At 49.7% G+C, this 15,204-nt stretch overlaps 1 protein-coding gene across 1 annotated transcript in view; it reads right to left on the bottom strand.

Moving 5' to 3' along the window:
* Mylk (myosin light chain kinase) overlaps positions 1-15,204 on the bottom strand; it is a 132,285-nt gene that overhangs the window by 57,742 nt on the left and 59,339 nt on the right. The window contains exon 16 of the mRNA XM_051149861.1: positions 9,208-9,294. Coding sequence (XP_051005818.1) covers positions 9,208-9,294 — 87 coding nt within the window. The remainder of the gene's footprint in view (positions 1-9,207; positions 9,295-15,204) is intronic.

The raw sequence follows: 15,204 nt of genomic DNA, 5'->3' as shown, positions 1-15,204 counted from the left end.
AAGCAGGGTACCTCACCATGTTTCCACCTCAGGAAGAGGGGGTTGGGGGTCTCATGTGAGTCTGCTGGCTTCCGGAGCTCATAAAGCTGTATGTGGCTCAGTTAAAAACAGAGCCACTGGCTGTCATGTGTCCGGCTGCGTTTTTTTCTTTAGCGTACATACTCCACCCTCCAAGCCTTTGAACCTCTTCTCTGTCCCTGTGCAGAGGGGTCCAGGCTCTGGAGCTGGACTTGGGTTCAAATCTCACCCCATCATGCTAAGCTGAGGGGCTTAAAGCTTGTTATATAACTGCCCAGTGCTTCGGTTTCCTATTTAAAGAGTAGCCTGGGGAAGGCTAACAAGTTGGCTCAGTGGGGAAAGATGCTTGCTGACAAGCCTGATGACCCGGGTTTCATCCTCAAGACTGACCCAGAGGGAGAAAACGAACAATCTCAAGTTGTCCTCTGACCTTCACAACAGTCATGGTGCATGCACACACACATGCATGTACACACAATAAACAAACAAGTGTATGTAGCAAAAATAAAAAAAAAAACCTTGAGAAGTATAATATATATTTTTTTGGAACAGAAAAACCCAGCACACAGTGCAGGCTCTGCACTGGTCCTTTCCCTCACTCAGCACTCTTTCCCAAACAAACAGATCCCAAAGGACCTTTCTGCTCTCTGTGACAAATTTAGCTCCTCTGGTTATTCGGATTGTGATAGCTAGTCTTGATTGCCAATACGACGGGACTTAGAATCACTTCACCCTGGATGTGGACGACAGTATGCAATAGTTAGGAGTACTGACTGAGTAAAGAGGAGGGGAGCCGAGCACCCAGCATTCACTCTCTGCTCTCTGACCTCGGGTACAATGTGACCAGCTGTCGGTGCCACAGTCAGAGCAGCTCTCACCACTACACCGCCACCCTCAAACTGTGAGCCAAAATGAAGCCTTCGTCCCTTAAGCTGCTCTTGTCAGCTCTTCTGGACTAAATCAGTATCTGACCCCGTTGGCCTCTTCAGCTGACATGCTCATGAGAGTTCCATGTCATCAAACCTTATGGTCCTTCTCCTCAGCTCTTGTTGGTCCAGATGCCCAAGCTCAGTAGAGATAAACTGATCACTAATTAGTTCCAATTCCTCTAGACTCACCTTTCTTATTATCTCATCCCCTGGACCCTTGTCTCTCGCTGTATCTCCAGACCTCACGCTTTCTGCATTAGCCACTGCTGGAGAGGGCCATCCTACTACAAAAAGGAACCGACCATCTTTGTAAATCCCATGATGGCCAAGGGCAACAGGATAAGGCAGGAGATGGACTTCCCTCCATCTGCTGCCTCTGAGAGGGAGCTAGGGCACCTCCCAGGGCAGTCGGCCACCTCCCCTCACCCTTCCTGACACCTCAACTCCTCTGTCTTCATCGAGGGTACTATGCTCATTGTTACTCAAGAGTCCCTTCTGTCACTCTCTCCTGCCCATGTTTTCCCTGGAGTGAGGCCCTACCTTCTGATCCTCCATTTCTGTGTCTCACACCCCAGATATCATTGCTCCAGAAGATTCTAAACCCATACTTCAAGCCCCTCTTCCCCAAATCAAACCTAGGACCTTCTCCCCAGACTGCTTCTTGTCCCACATCTTCCAAGGTCCTCCCCTTGCCCATAGTCCATGAGCACAAGTGCTCATCAATCCCACCAACTGAATAAGTGCTTAGTCTCCGTCGCCCCCCACCCCAGCACTCATCATCACTGCCCCAGTCTAAGCTCGATACCATCCCAAGGCCTCTTGTCCCCCTAGTCCCTGCCCTAACACATTTGCCATACTGGGACCAAAGTGACTTTTCTCAAATATAAATCTGAAGTCTCTTTAGTTGAAACTTCTCTAGTGGCTACCCACCGGCACTCAGGACCAAATCCACCTGGTCTAACAAGGTCCTTGAGATCTGCTCCGGTTTTCCTCTCCAGCCTCCTTCCCCACTATTCCTTTGGCTACTATTTCACCTTATTTCCTCTATTCTCAATATCCGTGGCTCTCACATTTCAGTGTGCTCCGTGATCACCGAGAGAATCCTGGCTTCCCAGCTGCTATTGGTTGGCTGTGTACTAGTCTTTAGGTGGTGCTGCCCTACAATACAGCTCACTCAGTATCTTTCTGTGTGCCAGCCTCTTGCCATTGGTTTTCTGCACATGCTGGCACCATTGGCTGGCTTCTACATTCTTCAAGAAGCTCTCAGTTCAGGCACGCTACCTCCAACAAGAGCTCATGCCCCTCCTAGGTGGCTCTATCCCAGGCCCATCCAGTTTAGAACCCTACTAAGAAAATGTATATGCCAAGTTCCCAGGGGGTGCAAAAGGATCCCCCTGCTGTACATCTGGGGCCTAGCAGCAAACTGGACATGGGCTTGATAAGTAGCTATTAGACGTTAGGGATCACAGTGACCTCTGTGAACCTCAGGATTTCTAATGAATTGATGTTGAGATATAGCCAGGGGGCGCAGATATTGTTGCCACTTGACACAGCATTAAGAGTGTGCTCTGTCACCTCCTTGATGAAAACTGCCAGGCACTGAGCCTTCTGCTCTAGAAGGGAGATGGAGGCTAGAAGTGAAGCAGCCCACTTAAAATCATAACTAAAAGTAAAATCTCAGGCCGGAAAGCCGAAGCGTTGCTGGAAAAATCTGCTCCTCGTGACAGAATCTGGTAATCCATCTTTTGTTTCTGTCCACCCTGCCCAAGCCTAAACTGGTACTGGCCTAGAGAACCTTCCTTCTGATATGGAAGGGAGAGGGTCAGTCCCTCAGGGAAGCTTCTGGTCTGCTCAATCTGATGGCAGATGAACACCCTTCCTATTCTTACAGAGTGAGTGGGTCTGAGAAGACAGTTGGGGAGCTAGTGTAGTGTTAACAGTCTTGGGTACAGGGACGCCCCCTGGATCTCTGCCTCTCTGGGGACATTTCCTTTTTTAGGTAGTTAACTATAAATAGGAATCAAGCTCTTTAAAGTTCCCCAAATCAGCACACACTTGTCTACTCAAGGTTCCTGGGAGTGACACAGCTGGGTAAGGGAAAGAGAGCCACCCCTGACGCTGGCAAGGGAGTGGGAGCTAGCAGGCCAAGTCTTGATGCACACCGCCCCCACACCCACTGAGGAAGGTTCAAGGCACTGAGTGACTGTCCTCTCACCCGCTGACTCTCCCTAGTACATTCTTACAGACATGTGAAGACATATTGGTTGTTTTCCCAGAATGAACATCTCTGGGCAAATTGCCCGCTCACCTCCCCTCATAGCAAAGGCAGTCACATTAGAAGATTCCAGAGGAACACAACTCCTCTTGTCTCTCATTTCCAAGACCTTTGGAATGCCATGGCAGTTGTGAAAGAGGAGTCTAGCGCAGCCAGGCCAGCAGGGCCAGCGCTCCATGTCAGGCTCTCTTCAGCTGCTTCTGGGAAGGACTGATGCTGGCAGTTAATCAGCTCATGGGGAGACTGAGAAAAGCTGAAGAAGGGGCCAGAAGTAGCCACCTAGGGAGGGGCATCGCTGTGTCCCAGGCACCTGCATCTGCATGTGGGGCACTGTCATAATCAAATACCAACACTAGTGCAGTGTAAGAAGGGTTGGTGCTGGCTTTGGGGGCGCGGGGAGGGGGTACATTTATAAAAGCACACTAGCTATTCTCTGTGTTTCAGTGTTAGAAAAATCTCAACTCCATTGCCAAATCCCAACTTCTTCTAGATTTCCTCCAGCCCTGTGGATTCGGTCAGGATTTGATATTTCCCATATCCTGCAGAGAATGGTTTTCTCCGTGGTTTTTTTTTTTTTAAAAACTTGATCCTATAGAAGACCAAAAATACTGGACAAAGTGATATCTACAGAAAATTTCAAGTTGGTACAAGTTTTAGTTTTATAGAGAACTAAGAACACAAGAGAGGCCAAAACAAAGAAAAACACCCTGTAATCAGAAGTGGTCCACTGTGGTCATATACCCACATGTAGCACCCTCTAGAGGTGAGTGTCCGGGCCAGACACAGACCCCAAGAGGACACTGCAGCTGAGTTGTCCCTAAGTCACAGAACAGTAAAGGCAGGGGCCCTTAAACCAGAAGGAGCTCATGGACTGGTTAGGAAAATCAAATGCTGTGCACGCAATTCAAGTGTCTGTTATGCTGAGCTATAAAACCCAATGGATACTCACTATCTCTTTCCTACTCAGACTCCAAGGCTGTTACGATGCTGGCACCACACTCTATCGGTTCTTCACTCTCTTTTTTACTCATATTCTCTAAAATCATCTCTAAAGACTTATGAATGCTTCCTTTAACCAAGTGGTACACTTTCCTTCCTCTACATAAAACTCACAAGAATCCCATTGGCTACTGAGATCCTCTTCCAGGAGGAGCACCCCAAAGTGGGGCTTTAGGCTCCAGGCCACCTTCCCTGCAGGATGCTCCCATCGCTGTGTAACCCCAGCTTTGCTTCTATAGCTTCGGGTGTCTGTGCACACAAGCGGCAGGGAGAATTAGCCAGCTTCCCCTGCACCGTGTTCCTCATGTCTCTCCATCAGTGGCCTGGTGTCATAGCTGGGCAAGTTTGAGAGCAGCCATGGAAGGCATCCGTTGGGTGTTGAGTTCTAAAGGGACCAAGGGCTTTGAGGAAAACTATGTGTTTAGAGGGAGAACCAAGACTTCTGTTTCCTGCTATGTGGCCTCATGGCTTTCTTGCTCTGCCCCATGTCTGAGCAATCCCTCTGGATGTGATCACAATGAGCCAGCTTCTGGACACATGGCAGTTCACTGAGGTGTTCCTGTCTCTCAGTGGCCAGCTCAGCTCAGGCATAGAGTAGGGTACCTCTCTCTGGGCCTGTGAACCCCCCCCCACCTCCGTTTTATCTCCAAAACAAGAAGAGGAGCTATTTCTGTGCTGAGGGAGTAGGTAAAGTATTCCAGGGATGCTGATATTAGATTTTTACCAAGAAGAGAAAGACATTATTGGGCCAAGTGACAAAAATGGAGGGTAGATTGTGAATCGATTAGATAATAATTCTGGTTCCTTGTCAACTTTCCTGATTCCAATAATCACATTGTAGTTATATTTTTAGGAGACACATAATGAATAAGAAATTAAGTATCTGGTAACTCTGATTTAAAATGGTATTTATCTAACTGAAATTTATAAATGTATACACAGAAAATGATAAAACCATGGGACACAATGTAAACAACCATTGACTCTTAAGTAAAAGGAGCACAGAGCTCTCTCCACTGTATTTGGACCTTTTCTGTAACTTCAAAAAATGATAACAAAATGGCTATTTTAAAAATCCTACTGAGAGGCATGCAGTAAAAAACAGTCAGGCCTCTAGATCCAGGGACACATTTCAGTGCCTTTCCTTTTGTCTCCTTCCAGGCCCTGACACCTCCGCCACCACACCTCCTCCTACTGCCCCTTTGGGCTGGGGAAAGAACTGCTATCCTTGTGTTTGTGTGGACAGTGTGGAGCAAAGCCAAGTCTACGGCAAGGTGAAAGGGGATGTGGCAGGAAGATAAACCACCACAGTCCCATTCCTTACCAGCTAGGAGATGCCAGCCAGGGCAGCTCCATCCCTAGGCTCAGCTTTGCTTCGCAGCAACAAATGTTTGTGAGACAGTGGAGGCTAGGCCACCGTTGTGCAGAGGAGCTCCTGACATGATGCCTGTGCACGGGCATGCAGAACACAGGTTCTGTTTGGCTCAGCTGTCCTCCCAACATTCCCTCCAGCATCTGCACAGCTTCTCGCCTGAGCTCCCGCCTGCCTCCCTTCCCGGCCAGTGTTATCATTCCTCCTCAAGCCACATAAACTACATTCCTCTCCCTCTTTCAAAACCTGCCCCTGAGTCCTCCTCGCCTCAAATCCTCGCAAACTCCCTCTCATGTTTGTGGCTTGTGACTTTGGTGATTGGCAGGTTAACAAGTACTTTAGTCACGGGGGTTTGGGGGTTGCCTGCCTGGCTTCTTCCTCCTGCTACAGTAAGACACTGAGGCGGGGGGGGGGGGATCCTAGGCAAGTGTGGTAAATGCTGTCCACTCCTACACCCAACATCTGGCTCATAAGAATGAACCACTCCTGGGAACAGGAGGGTGCACTGAGAGGGGTCTGGCTATACTCTGTTTGACAGGAAAGTCACTCGCCCTCTCCTTACGAAAGATGGATTTCCTCCTTAGATTTTGCACTTCGCAGCCTTGAAAAAACTGTATGTATGTCCAGAGAATCGAGCATGTCTGGGAATAAAAGTAATAATGCTAACAGAAATGGCATGTGATGGAGGTATACAGACCACATGTGTGATTCTGTTTCGGCAGAGAGGAAAAGCCCTTGCTGCTGAGGTGTTCGTGTATTTACATAAGTATAAAGTGCAGAGCAAAAAAGCAAATGAGTGTCTGAATCAAACAGGCGAGAGAAGAGGATTTTCACATTGAACTTGGTATATTCTTATATGTTGGGAAATGCTCAAATGAGAAAGCATGCGCATATAACCTCAGCAATTACTAAACAATAAGTTATACCCCAAAGGATAAAAGACCTAAAATACATCTATCTCCTTTACTTTCTCTCCCTGGAAAGCTATCTTGTCAGAAGGCCTCGAGGACCAGCCTGGGTGGTGTCCCTCAGGCCTCTGGGAGGCAAATCTCTAAAGGACAAGAATGCAAGTGGAGGGGAAACCAGAGCTTTAACCTAACGCACTGAATGACAATAGGCTTAGGTTGTTAGGGACCGAGGCAGACAGGGAGGCAATGTGGCCATCAGAGTGCATGGGGTGAGGTGTCCATCATCGCTGGACCACAGAGGAGTGAAGTTCCCCTTGCAGACAGGTGGGTGGAGTTAACCCTCTGGTGACTGTGTGTTTCCCTTGGAGCCCAAACACTTCTACACTTCTGCCAGCCCCGCTCATCCCCCCCCACCCCCCTCCCCCGCCTCTCAGCTTAAGGCTGTCTTCACAGGGCTCCTGGGTGACTCTGCACACTACTTCACAGAGACAGCGGGCATACCCACTTCTGCTCGGAACCAACCATGGACAGCGAGGCCAGTTCCTACTGAAAGGCTGATTTTTAGTAATGGCCACACATTGGGATGCTCTGGGAACGCGGACAGACATAGAAATCCAGCTGCCACCCCAGTTTCCGGGGGCAGCCTGGGCATGGTGGTTGGCAAGCTCTCCAGGTGAATCTAATACACAGGCTGCCAATGTGGTGATGACGACTTGGCTTGAGTGTTCCAAGGCCTCCAGCTCTGCAGGGCAAAGTGCCCAGTGCTGGGTTTGCTCACTGTCTTCCCAGCCTCATTGCACTTGTTTTTCTCCTCCACAGTTCTGCTCTGACCCTGCCTCACCTTCCTCAGGCCTGCACAGAGCAGGGTTCCAAAGACAGGAGGACCTCTGCTCCTGTCAGGTGAGCCACCTCATCACCTCCTGTGTCACAATCCCGACTGTTCTCCTAAGAACCACAATTTATCTGCTCATGTTTTCCCATGGGCAGTACAGCAAGCACCAGGCAACAGTTTTGGAGAATGACTCGACTAACTCATTCCTCCTAGATCCGTACGGCTGTTCCTGGGCTTTTAACAGTTTACGAAAGTCTACTCTGACAGTTGTGGCTTCTCCACTATCGGAGAGGATCTCACTCCTCGTGAACATCTAGGAGAAATTGTCACTTTACTTTGGCTACCCCTCCCATGAAGGCTGAGGACCTCCAACCCCTCAGTCGGATACCCTGCTTTACACAGAAGGGCAAAGAGCCATGGAACCCCACTTTATAACAGAAAGACAAGCCATCTTCTGAACGAGGCCCACCACTTTCCTTACCCTCTGGCTTTGTCTGTTTTGTTTTGCTTAAACTCACATTTTAAAATTTCACTCTGTATCCCAGATTGGGACAGAGATCATTATGTAGCTCAGGCTAGCTTCACTTTCGCTTCTCAAATATTGGGAGTACAAGTCTGCATCATGCCTGACTTTCTGTTTATTTTAAAACTTAAGAGTGTTCTGGGGACTGCCCAAGAAACTGTGCTCTATAAAAACCAAAACTGTCAGAGCAAAGTTCTGTTAAGAAAATCGCACTCATAGGTACATCAGAAGCCAGGGCAGCGTTATAGCTCCTGAGGACTTTCGTCACTTCTGCTCTATCATTATATAATTTTATTTGATAGGTATTAAATATTGATTATGTAGGTTATATTTTACAACTGCTCTGGTAGAAAGATGAACTAACTAATATGATGCATTTCAAATACTATCTTGAAACAGTTCGGTTTTTAAAAATTGCACTTTTGAGGGTCTAAAAGCAACATGTACCCTAAGCACAGTATTAGAGAGGTTGGTCACAGGGAAGCCCAGATGCAGAATGAGGGAGGTGGCCATGCACAGTTTTGGTTACAGCTGCACCCTCTCTCTGACTATTTCTAATACACTGAAATAAGTCTCTGAAAGACACTAGTGAGATCCTTCATGGACACAGCATGTTATTCTGAGGACTGTGCTGATCTTCACGGGCATACAGGTACAACCCCACGGTGCCACGAAGGAGTCAGTCAAGTTTGGATGCTCAGGAAAGTTACTGAGGTGGCTCCACTGGGAATTTACCAGAAAGCCACCCATAGAGAGAAGTGTGAGGGCAAAGGCATGAGAGAGGAAAGGAGATGGGTTCCTGAGGGCTCAGTGTGAAATAGCTGTAAGGGAGCGGGGCAGAGCATGGGAAGAGAGGTGGCAGTCAGGGTGGCACATGGGGCTGCACCTGTGCACGCGCAGCGCAACAGGTTTGCCCAGGCCAGGGACACACTAGATGCTCACTGGTGGGAGTCTGTAGGCACTGGGGACCATTGAGTCTTCCTGCTGATGCCACAAGGGCAGAGAGTCAGCTTAGGAGGGTTCCCTTGACAGGACAGAATCAACTTAAAGGAGAGGAACAGTTCTCCCAGGGGTATAAGTGACACAAACCATGAGGCGGGAGGTGGGGAGGGCTGTGGTTGGGAAGATAAAGGGCACATGGAACTTCGATGGGGTGGCGAGATGGCAGGGGATGGTAGCGGCATGGGTTGAGGTAGTGGCACAGCTTAGCAATCAGGAGGACGTAGGGCCCTTTGGGAGGTGGGCAGACGCCTGTCCTCTTCTCAAGGAGTTAGGGGCAGAGCTGGTGACCAGGAGGCAGGGGCTCTACCACCACTCCTGCCTTTGTATGGTGAAGCCGAAGGACACTTACTCTCTGTTCCTAGCACAGGGGGAAGAGAGCTCTTGGGTCTCCGGGATTTCATCTCCGGGGCCTTGGTGTTCTCACTTGTCCGAGCATCTGGAACAAAAGAAAAGAAGAAGAAGAAAAAAGGAACATAAACACCAGTCAATAGCTGTCTAAGGAGCTGAGTAGAGGAGGCACCTCAGTCAGAAGCCTACCTTGGACCCTAGTTGGCCCACCCACCCGACAGACATTCCACTCAGAGGCCCGCTGTGCCCCGCCAAGTGGCGCCTGCAGCAGGCCCTTCCTCAGGGGAGCACCAAAGAAGGAGAGCTTGCTGAATGGGCCTGATAAATCAGGTGGCCAGGACAGTCACCCAGCAGGATGGATGGCCAGGCTGGGGAGCTAGTTACCGCTCCCTACTGTAGCAGCAGAGACTGCCAGGACTAAGACCACCTAGCAGGGCTAAGGCCCTCAACTCCTTTATTTTATTTTACTTTAAATCTGATTGTAGCCCTCTCCCCCTGTCTCCTCCCAGCCCCACTCCCTCCCCTCAGAAAGGGGGAGTCCTCCTCCCCTACCATCTGACCCCAGCCTATTAAGTCCCATCTGGACTGCCTGCATCCTCTTCCTCTGCCCTGCCAGGGGGAAGCGATCAACAAGTGGGCACCAGAGTCCAGGTCAGAGGTAGCCCCTCCTCCCCATATTATGGGACCCACAAGGAGACTATATCTGAGCAGCTGGGTCTAGGGCCTCACCATGCATGGCCCTTGGTTGATGTATCAGTCTCTGCAGGTCTGTCCCCCTGCCCTCCTTGTGGAGCTCCTGTCCCCTCCAGGTCCCTGTATCCTCCAACTCTTCCATATAACTCCCTGCACTCTACCCCAAAGTTTGGCTCCCAGTCTTAGCATCTGCTTCTATCCACCCAGCTGGGTGGAATCTCAGGTGGCTCAGCTGGTCCCCAAGTCTTTTTGCTTTCCTAGCCCCCACTGGGCCTCAATGTACTTATCTGAATGTTCTACATTTCAAAGGCTCTCTGCAAATGGAGGGGCCTCAAAGAGGAAAGAAGCCTGGGTCCATACCTTTGGGCTCATGGACTAAAGGGTGTCGTGGCCTTTGATTCTGAGACTTGCTTTTGCACTGGGCTAGGCCTGGCCAGACGGTTGGTTTCCGAGCAGGCCACTGCTTACAGAGTCTCTGAGACTGAGGCTGGGACTCATTTAGGGCGATTGCGGTACCTTCTCAAGGAAGGCCTGTGAATCCGGCAGTGGCCATTGAGTGGCGCTGGGCAGCAAATTCCTTCTTCCATGTTAAGGTAATGCTGGACGTGGGTACCGTATTGCGGGGAGGGGGATCTTGTGGACAGAGGTGAATGGCACTGCTGGCTGGGTGATACTTGGCAGAAAAATGCTCCCCCTGGGTTCCCATGAGACTGGACTTTCAAACTTTGTGGGGAAACCACCCAGGACTTAGAGCAGAAGCTGCTGGCTCAATGGCCATTGGCGCTTGTGTTTTCTTTGCTGCCCTTTGGGGAGAGGGTGGGAGGCACCTCCTCCCTACACCCCTTCCTGTCCTCCTCATCCTTCATTTCCTACTCCCAAGGAGGAAGTTCAGAGGGAGGAGGGGATTTTCCAGCCTGGGCTCTGGCCACATTCTTGTGGCTTGGCTGGAAAAGAAGGGTTCACAGGCTGTCCCTGCCTCCAGGATGGGCAGCCTCAGCTGGCCTTGTCTAGACCAGGCTCCCTGTGAGGAGTGGTGATAAAAACATAGACTGTCAGGGTTGGGGACATACACTTTAACTGCTTTCCTGGTTGCACTTCTCCTAGGTGACACCTGGGTCCCTGGCATGTTCTAGAACGTGGTCTGTCCACACAGCCCTTTCTACTTAAGTCTTATTTCTGAATCTTAACACCAGTTAGGCCTCCTCTGTTACACGCCTGTTCTCTCTATGATATGGGCAATCCGGTGATAGAGGCTGCATGTGGGCACATACAGGCTCAGCAAGATGACAACTGAAGGCTATCAAGGTCAATTGCTCACTGAAGGCGACCCAAAGCCATATACACACAACTATGGCAAGGGTTCTGCCTGGGCTTTAATTAGGACTCTAGTGGTTTATGATGATGGGATGAGGGTAAAGGGACAAAGGTGGGAGAGACCCTTTTAAGCAGCATCTGATAACCTTGATAACATGAGGCCTCCCACACAGTGTGGTGTCCATGTCCTGTCACCTCCGTGAGAGCAAAGGAGCCTCAGGGCTCCTGTCATCCTGAGCTGACAAAGTCTCAAGTTGCTGGCCCCACTCCAGGGTACCAGTTCCATGAATATATAGAACAAAAAGACCCCCCCTCCCCGAGGACCTAAAGAAAGGTACCATTCAGACATGTCTGTCAGCAGGCCACAGTGGCACCCGCCTGTAATCCTAGTACTCGGGAGGCAGAGGCAGGTGGATTGCTGCAAGTTCAAGGCCAGCCTGGTCTACAGAGTGAGTCCAGGACAGCCAAGGCTACACAGAGAAACCTTGTCTCAAAAAACCAAAAACAGAAAGAGAGAGAGAGAGAGAGAGAGAGAGAGAGAGAGAGAGAGAAAGAAAGAAAGAAAGAAAAGGGAAGAAATGTCTGTCTTCGCTTGTTTTCCCCTTCTCAGGAAAAGGAGTGAATGTACTGAGCTCCTGATTCAGCATTTTCCCCCTGGTAAGTTCCAGAGCAGAGAGATGCCTTCTTCTGGGAAAGAAGGATCAAAATTCCTTCTGATGTATGAGCAAGCAAAGGTGAGAGGCCCCGCTTTCCGGCTTCTGAAAGAGGGTAGTGGGGGCCTGGGATGCCTTTCCTTGTGGGTCATGATGGAAGCTATTTTCATGCAAGTTGGGACCAAAAAGGGGGAAAGATCTCATTCTGTCTCAGCCATTGGCACCCGCCGAGAACACCCCCCCCCCCCCCCCCCCCCGTCTTTGCTTCCTTAGCTGTAGGAACTTTGATCTTTTCTAGCTCACTGCATCCCAAAGTGCAGAGACGGCAAGGCGCAGGCGGCACTTTGGAGAGACCAAAAGCACTGTTTACTTAAGGGAACCCATTCTTTTCTTGTTGGTTTTTGTTTTTGGTTTTTCGGGACAGGGTTTCTCTGTGTAGCCTTGGCTGTCCTGGACTCACTTTATAGACGAGGCTGACCTCGAACGCACAGCGATCCACCTGTCTGTCTCCTGAGTGCTGGGATTAAAGGCGTGCGCAACCACGCCCAGCCTTCATTCTTTTTGTTAACTTTGCTCCCTCACCTTCTTGTAATGGGCTTTAGCATCCTCCAACCTCAGAAAGCCCTGCTCCCAGCTCTGCCTGCCTCAGTGTCCTTGGCACTCAGGGACTGAGGCTCCCTGGAGGTGTGAGCACTTCGCTTGGAGTGCACATTGGGCTGCCTTTAAGACATTCCACTCGCTGCAACTTATCTTCCCATGAGGCCGTTAAGAAAAGGGGCTCAAGTTTCTCTTCCAAACCCAGAGGACCAGGGTTGGGGGGGAGCAGCACCCCCTAAAGCGCTAGTCGTGTGGGGGCTGTGCATGCAGCATGGGGCCCAGCCAGGGATACTGAGCTGCTGGGCCACTGTGAGAACCACAGTGGAGAGTGGGCTGGGAGGACCAAATGCCTAATCAAAACCAGCTTTGTCCTCACATGCTGCCCAGGGGATAAAAATAATAGTAATAAAAGTTTAAGAGCAGCTTGTATTTTCTGTCTATTTTAATCATTTGTGATGAAACTGGATTTTATTTCGAGATCTGGGCCTCAGGGCTGGAGTCCTTTGCTGGCCTGGTTGCATCCCTAAGAAAGTGTGGGGGTAGAAGATAGAGGTGTGGAAAAGTGTGGGGGGGGCACCTTAAAACGACCAGCAGACTTGCCCTTACATGGACAATGTCTCACCCCTTTCACTGCTGGGCTAAGGATTCAGGCCCCGGGATAGGGTTTTTGTTGTTGTTGTTTTGTTGTGTTTGTTTTGTGTTTGGTTTTGGTTTTGGTTTCTCTCACAAGAAGTTAGATCTGGACTCTGACCCTAGGCAAGGGAGCAGGAGACTTTTAGAAGCTTCTGGGAGGAGGCCTGAACTTGGGGGACCCCAGGAAGGGCAAAGCAAGGGGTGAGGCACCCACACCTTCTGGGATGGATCATTTCTTCTTCCCTGGCTGTTTTGTTTCGGGCCTTGGATGAGCTCCTAGACGGTGGAAAGAGAGCCTTCCTAGTTAGGAAAAAGACACCATCTCACCAGAAGAGCAAAGGAGAAGTGAGGAGCGGATAATAGGTGTGGAGCCAGTGAGGCACCTCAGTGGGCAAAAACACTTGCCAATCGAGCTGGAGGATCTGAGTTTGATCCCTGGGACCCAAACAGTGGAAGGAGAGAAATGACTCCTGAAAATTGTCCTCTTAGCTCTACACATACTCTATGACATGCCCCAAGCTTTCAAATACATAATAAAGTGTAATGAAAAATCAAAATAACGGGTGCTATTTATTAGGTGTTCATCCCACGCTTGCACATGCATATATGTGTCTGTCCTGTGCTCACAGAAGGCAGAGCCATAATGCTCATCAATGTTTAAGTTATTTAAGTTCCTTCCTTCCCTCCCTCCCTCCCTCCCTTTTTCTACCCTCCTTTTCTCTCCTGATTTGCAGACAGGCTGTCATCCTGTAGCCCAAACTGGCTGGAACTTGCCACACAGCCCAGGCCAGTCTTAAACTCAGCACAATCCTCAGGCTAACAGCTACTCAAGTGCTCAGAGCTACAAAAACAGCAGTCTGATTGAGTTCAACTGAATCCTAACTAGCTGCACGTGTGGATTTAAAGAACAAGTGTGAAAGCAGGAGAGGGTCAAGAGACACGGCAGGACTCAGGCCAAGGCAGGGACAGTCAGTCAGCTGACCATAGTGGTTGGGAGCAAGTGCTTGGGTTTAGGTTCCCACCAAGCAGGTGACTGGTCTCTATGTATTTAATAAGGGGACATTACTGCCATTCTCCTGAATCCCTCTGGTCAGGGTCACTAATGATCTCTGCACTGCTCTTCCCAATGGTCAGTGCCCAGGCCGAGTTGTGTCAATGGCAGCAGCATCTGCCTCGTTGGTCATACTTTTCTCTCTAGAGTCTTGACCATGCGGCTTCTAGGCTATCTTTCTTCTTAAGGGCATTCACCCCATGCCCTTTGCAGACCCCGACTGCCCCTACCTCTCAGCACTGTGCCCTCCTCATCTCTCTTTGGTCTTATCTTCAGTCAGGAACTCGGTGATCTCTCCATGTGGGTTCGGTGAGCAGTCCCTGGCCCTTGTTAGCCTTGTTTCTTGGCCTTCTGCACTGCTACCTGGCTCACCAGCCCATCCCAGCTTCATCCCACACGGCCCACAGCCTCACTGTGCCTTCCTCTCACCTCTTTTCTCTTCTGCAAATTCTGTCCTTACTTCTTGCAGATCTCTGTTCAAATGTTCATTCTACAAAAGGCCTCAGCAACCTTCTCCTGACACAGTGGTCCCTTCCCCACCACCTGCCTGTGCTTGTCTTGTATCACATGGGCTTTAAGTGCATATGTGAGCATACACACACACACACACACACACAGATAAACACACACATGCGCACACATGTGCACACACAGTCACATAGACACACACTCACATATAAACACACACATACACAGATACATACACTCATACACAGACATACCCTCATATTCACACACATGGGCACACATGTGCACACAGACACACATACTCACTCACAACACACACACTTAAACAATACACAGATATACACATACTATACACAGACATACCTTCATATTCACACACGTGGGCACACATGCGTACACAAACACACACTCATACACACACACACATGTGTCAAGTCCTGAGATGAGAAACATTTTCTGTTTATTCTCAGCAACATTAGCTCCTTGCGCTGTGCCTGGCAGGGTGCACACCTAAATATTTGTTGAATGGATGGATGATGATCTGGGCGCCACTGATACGTGCTCCCCCTACGCAAAGACTTGTGATCTT

Source organism: Acomys russatus, chromosome 8 (assembly GCF_903995435.1).
Source record: "Acomys russatus chromosome 8, mAcoRus1.1, whole genome shotgun sequence".
NCBI classification, from domain to species: domain Eukaryota; kingdom Metazoa; phylum Chordata; class Mammalia; order Rodentia; family Muridae; genus Acomys; species Acomys russatus.
Note: the sequence above shows the minus strand (reverse complement) of the source record. Positions and strands in the feature narration are given on the sequence as shown.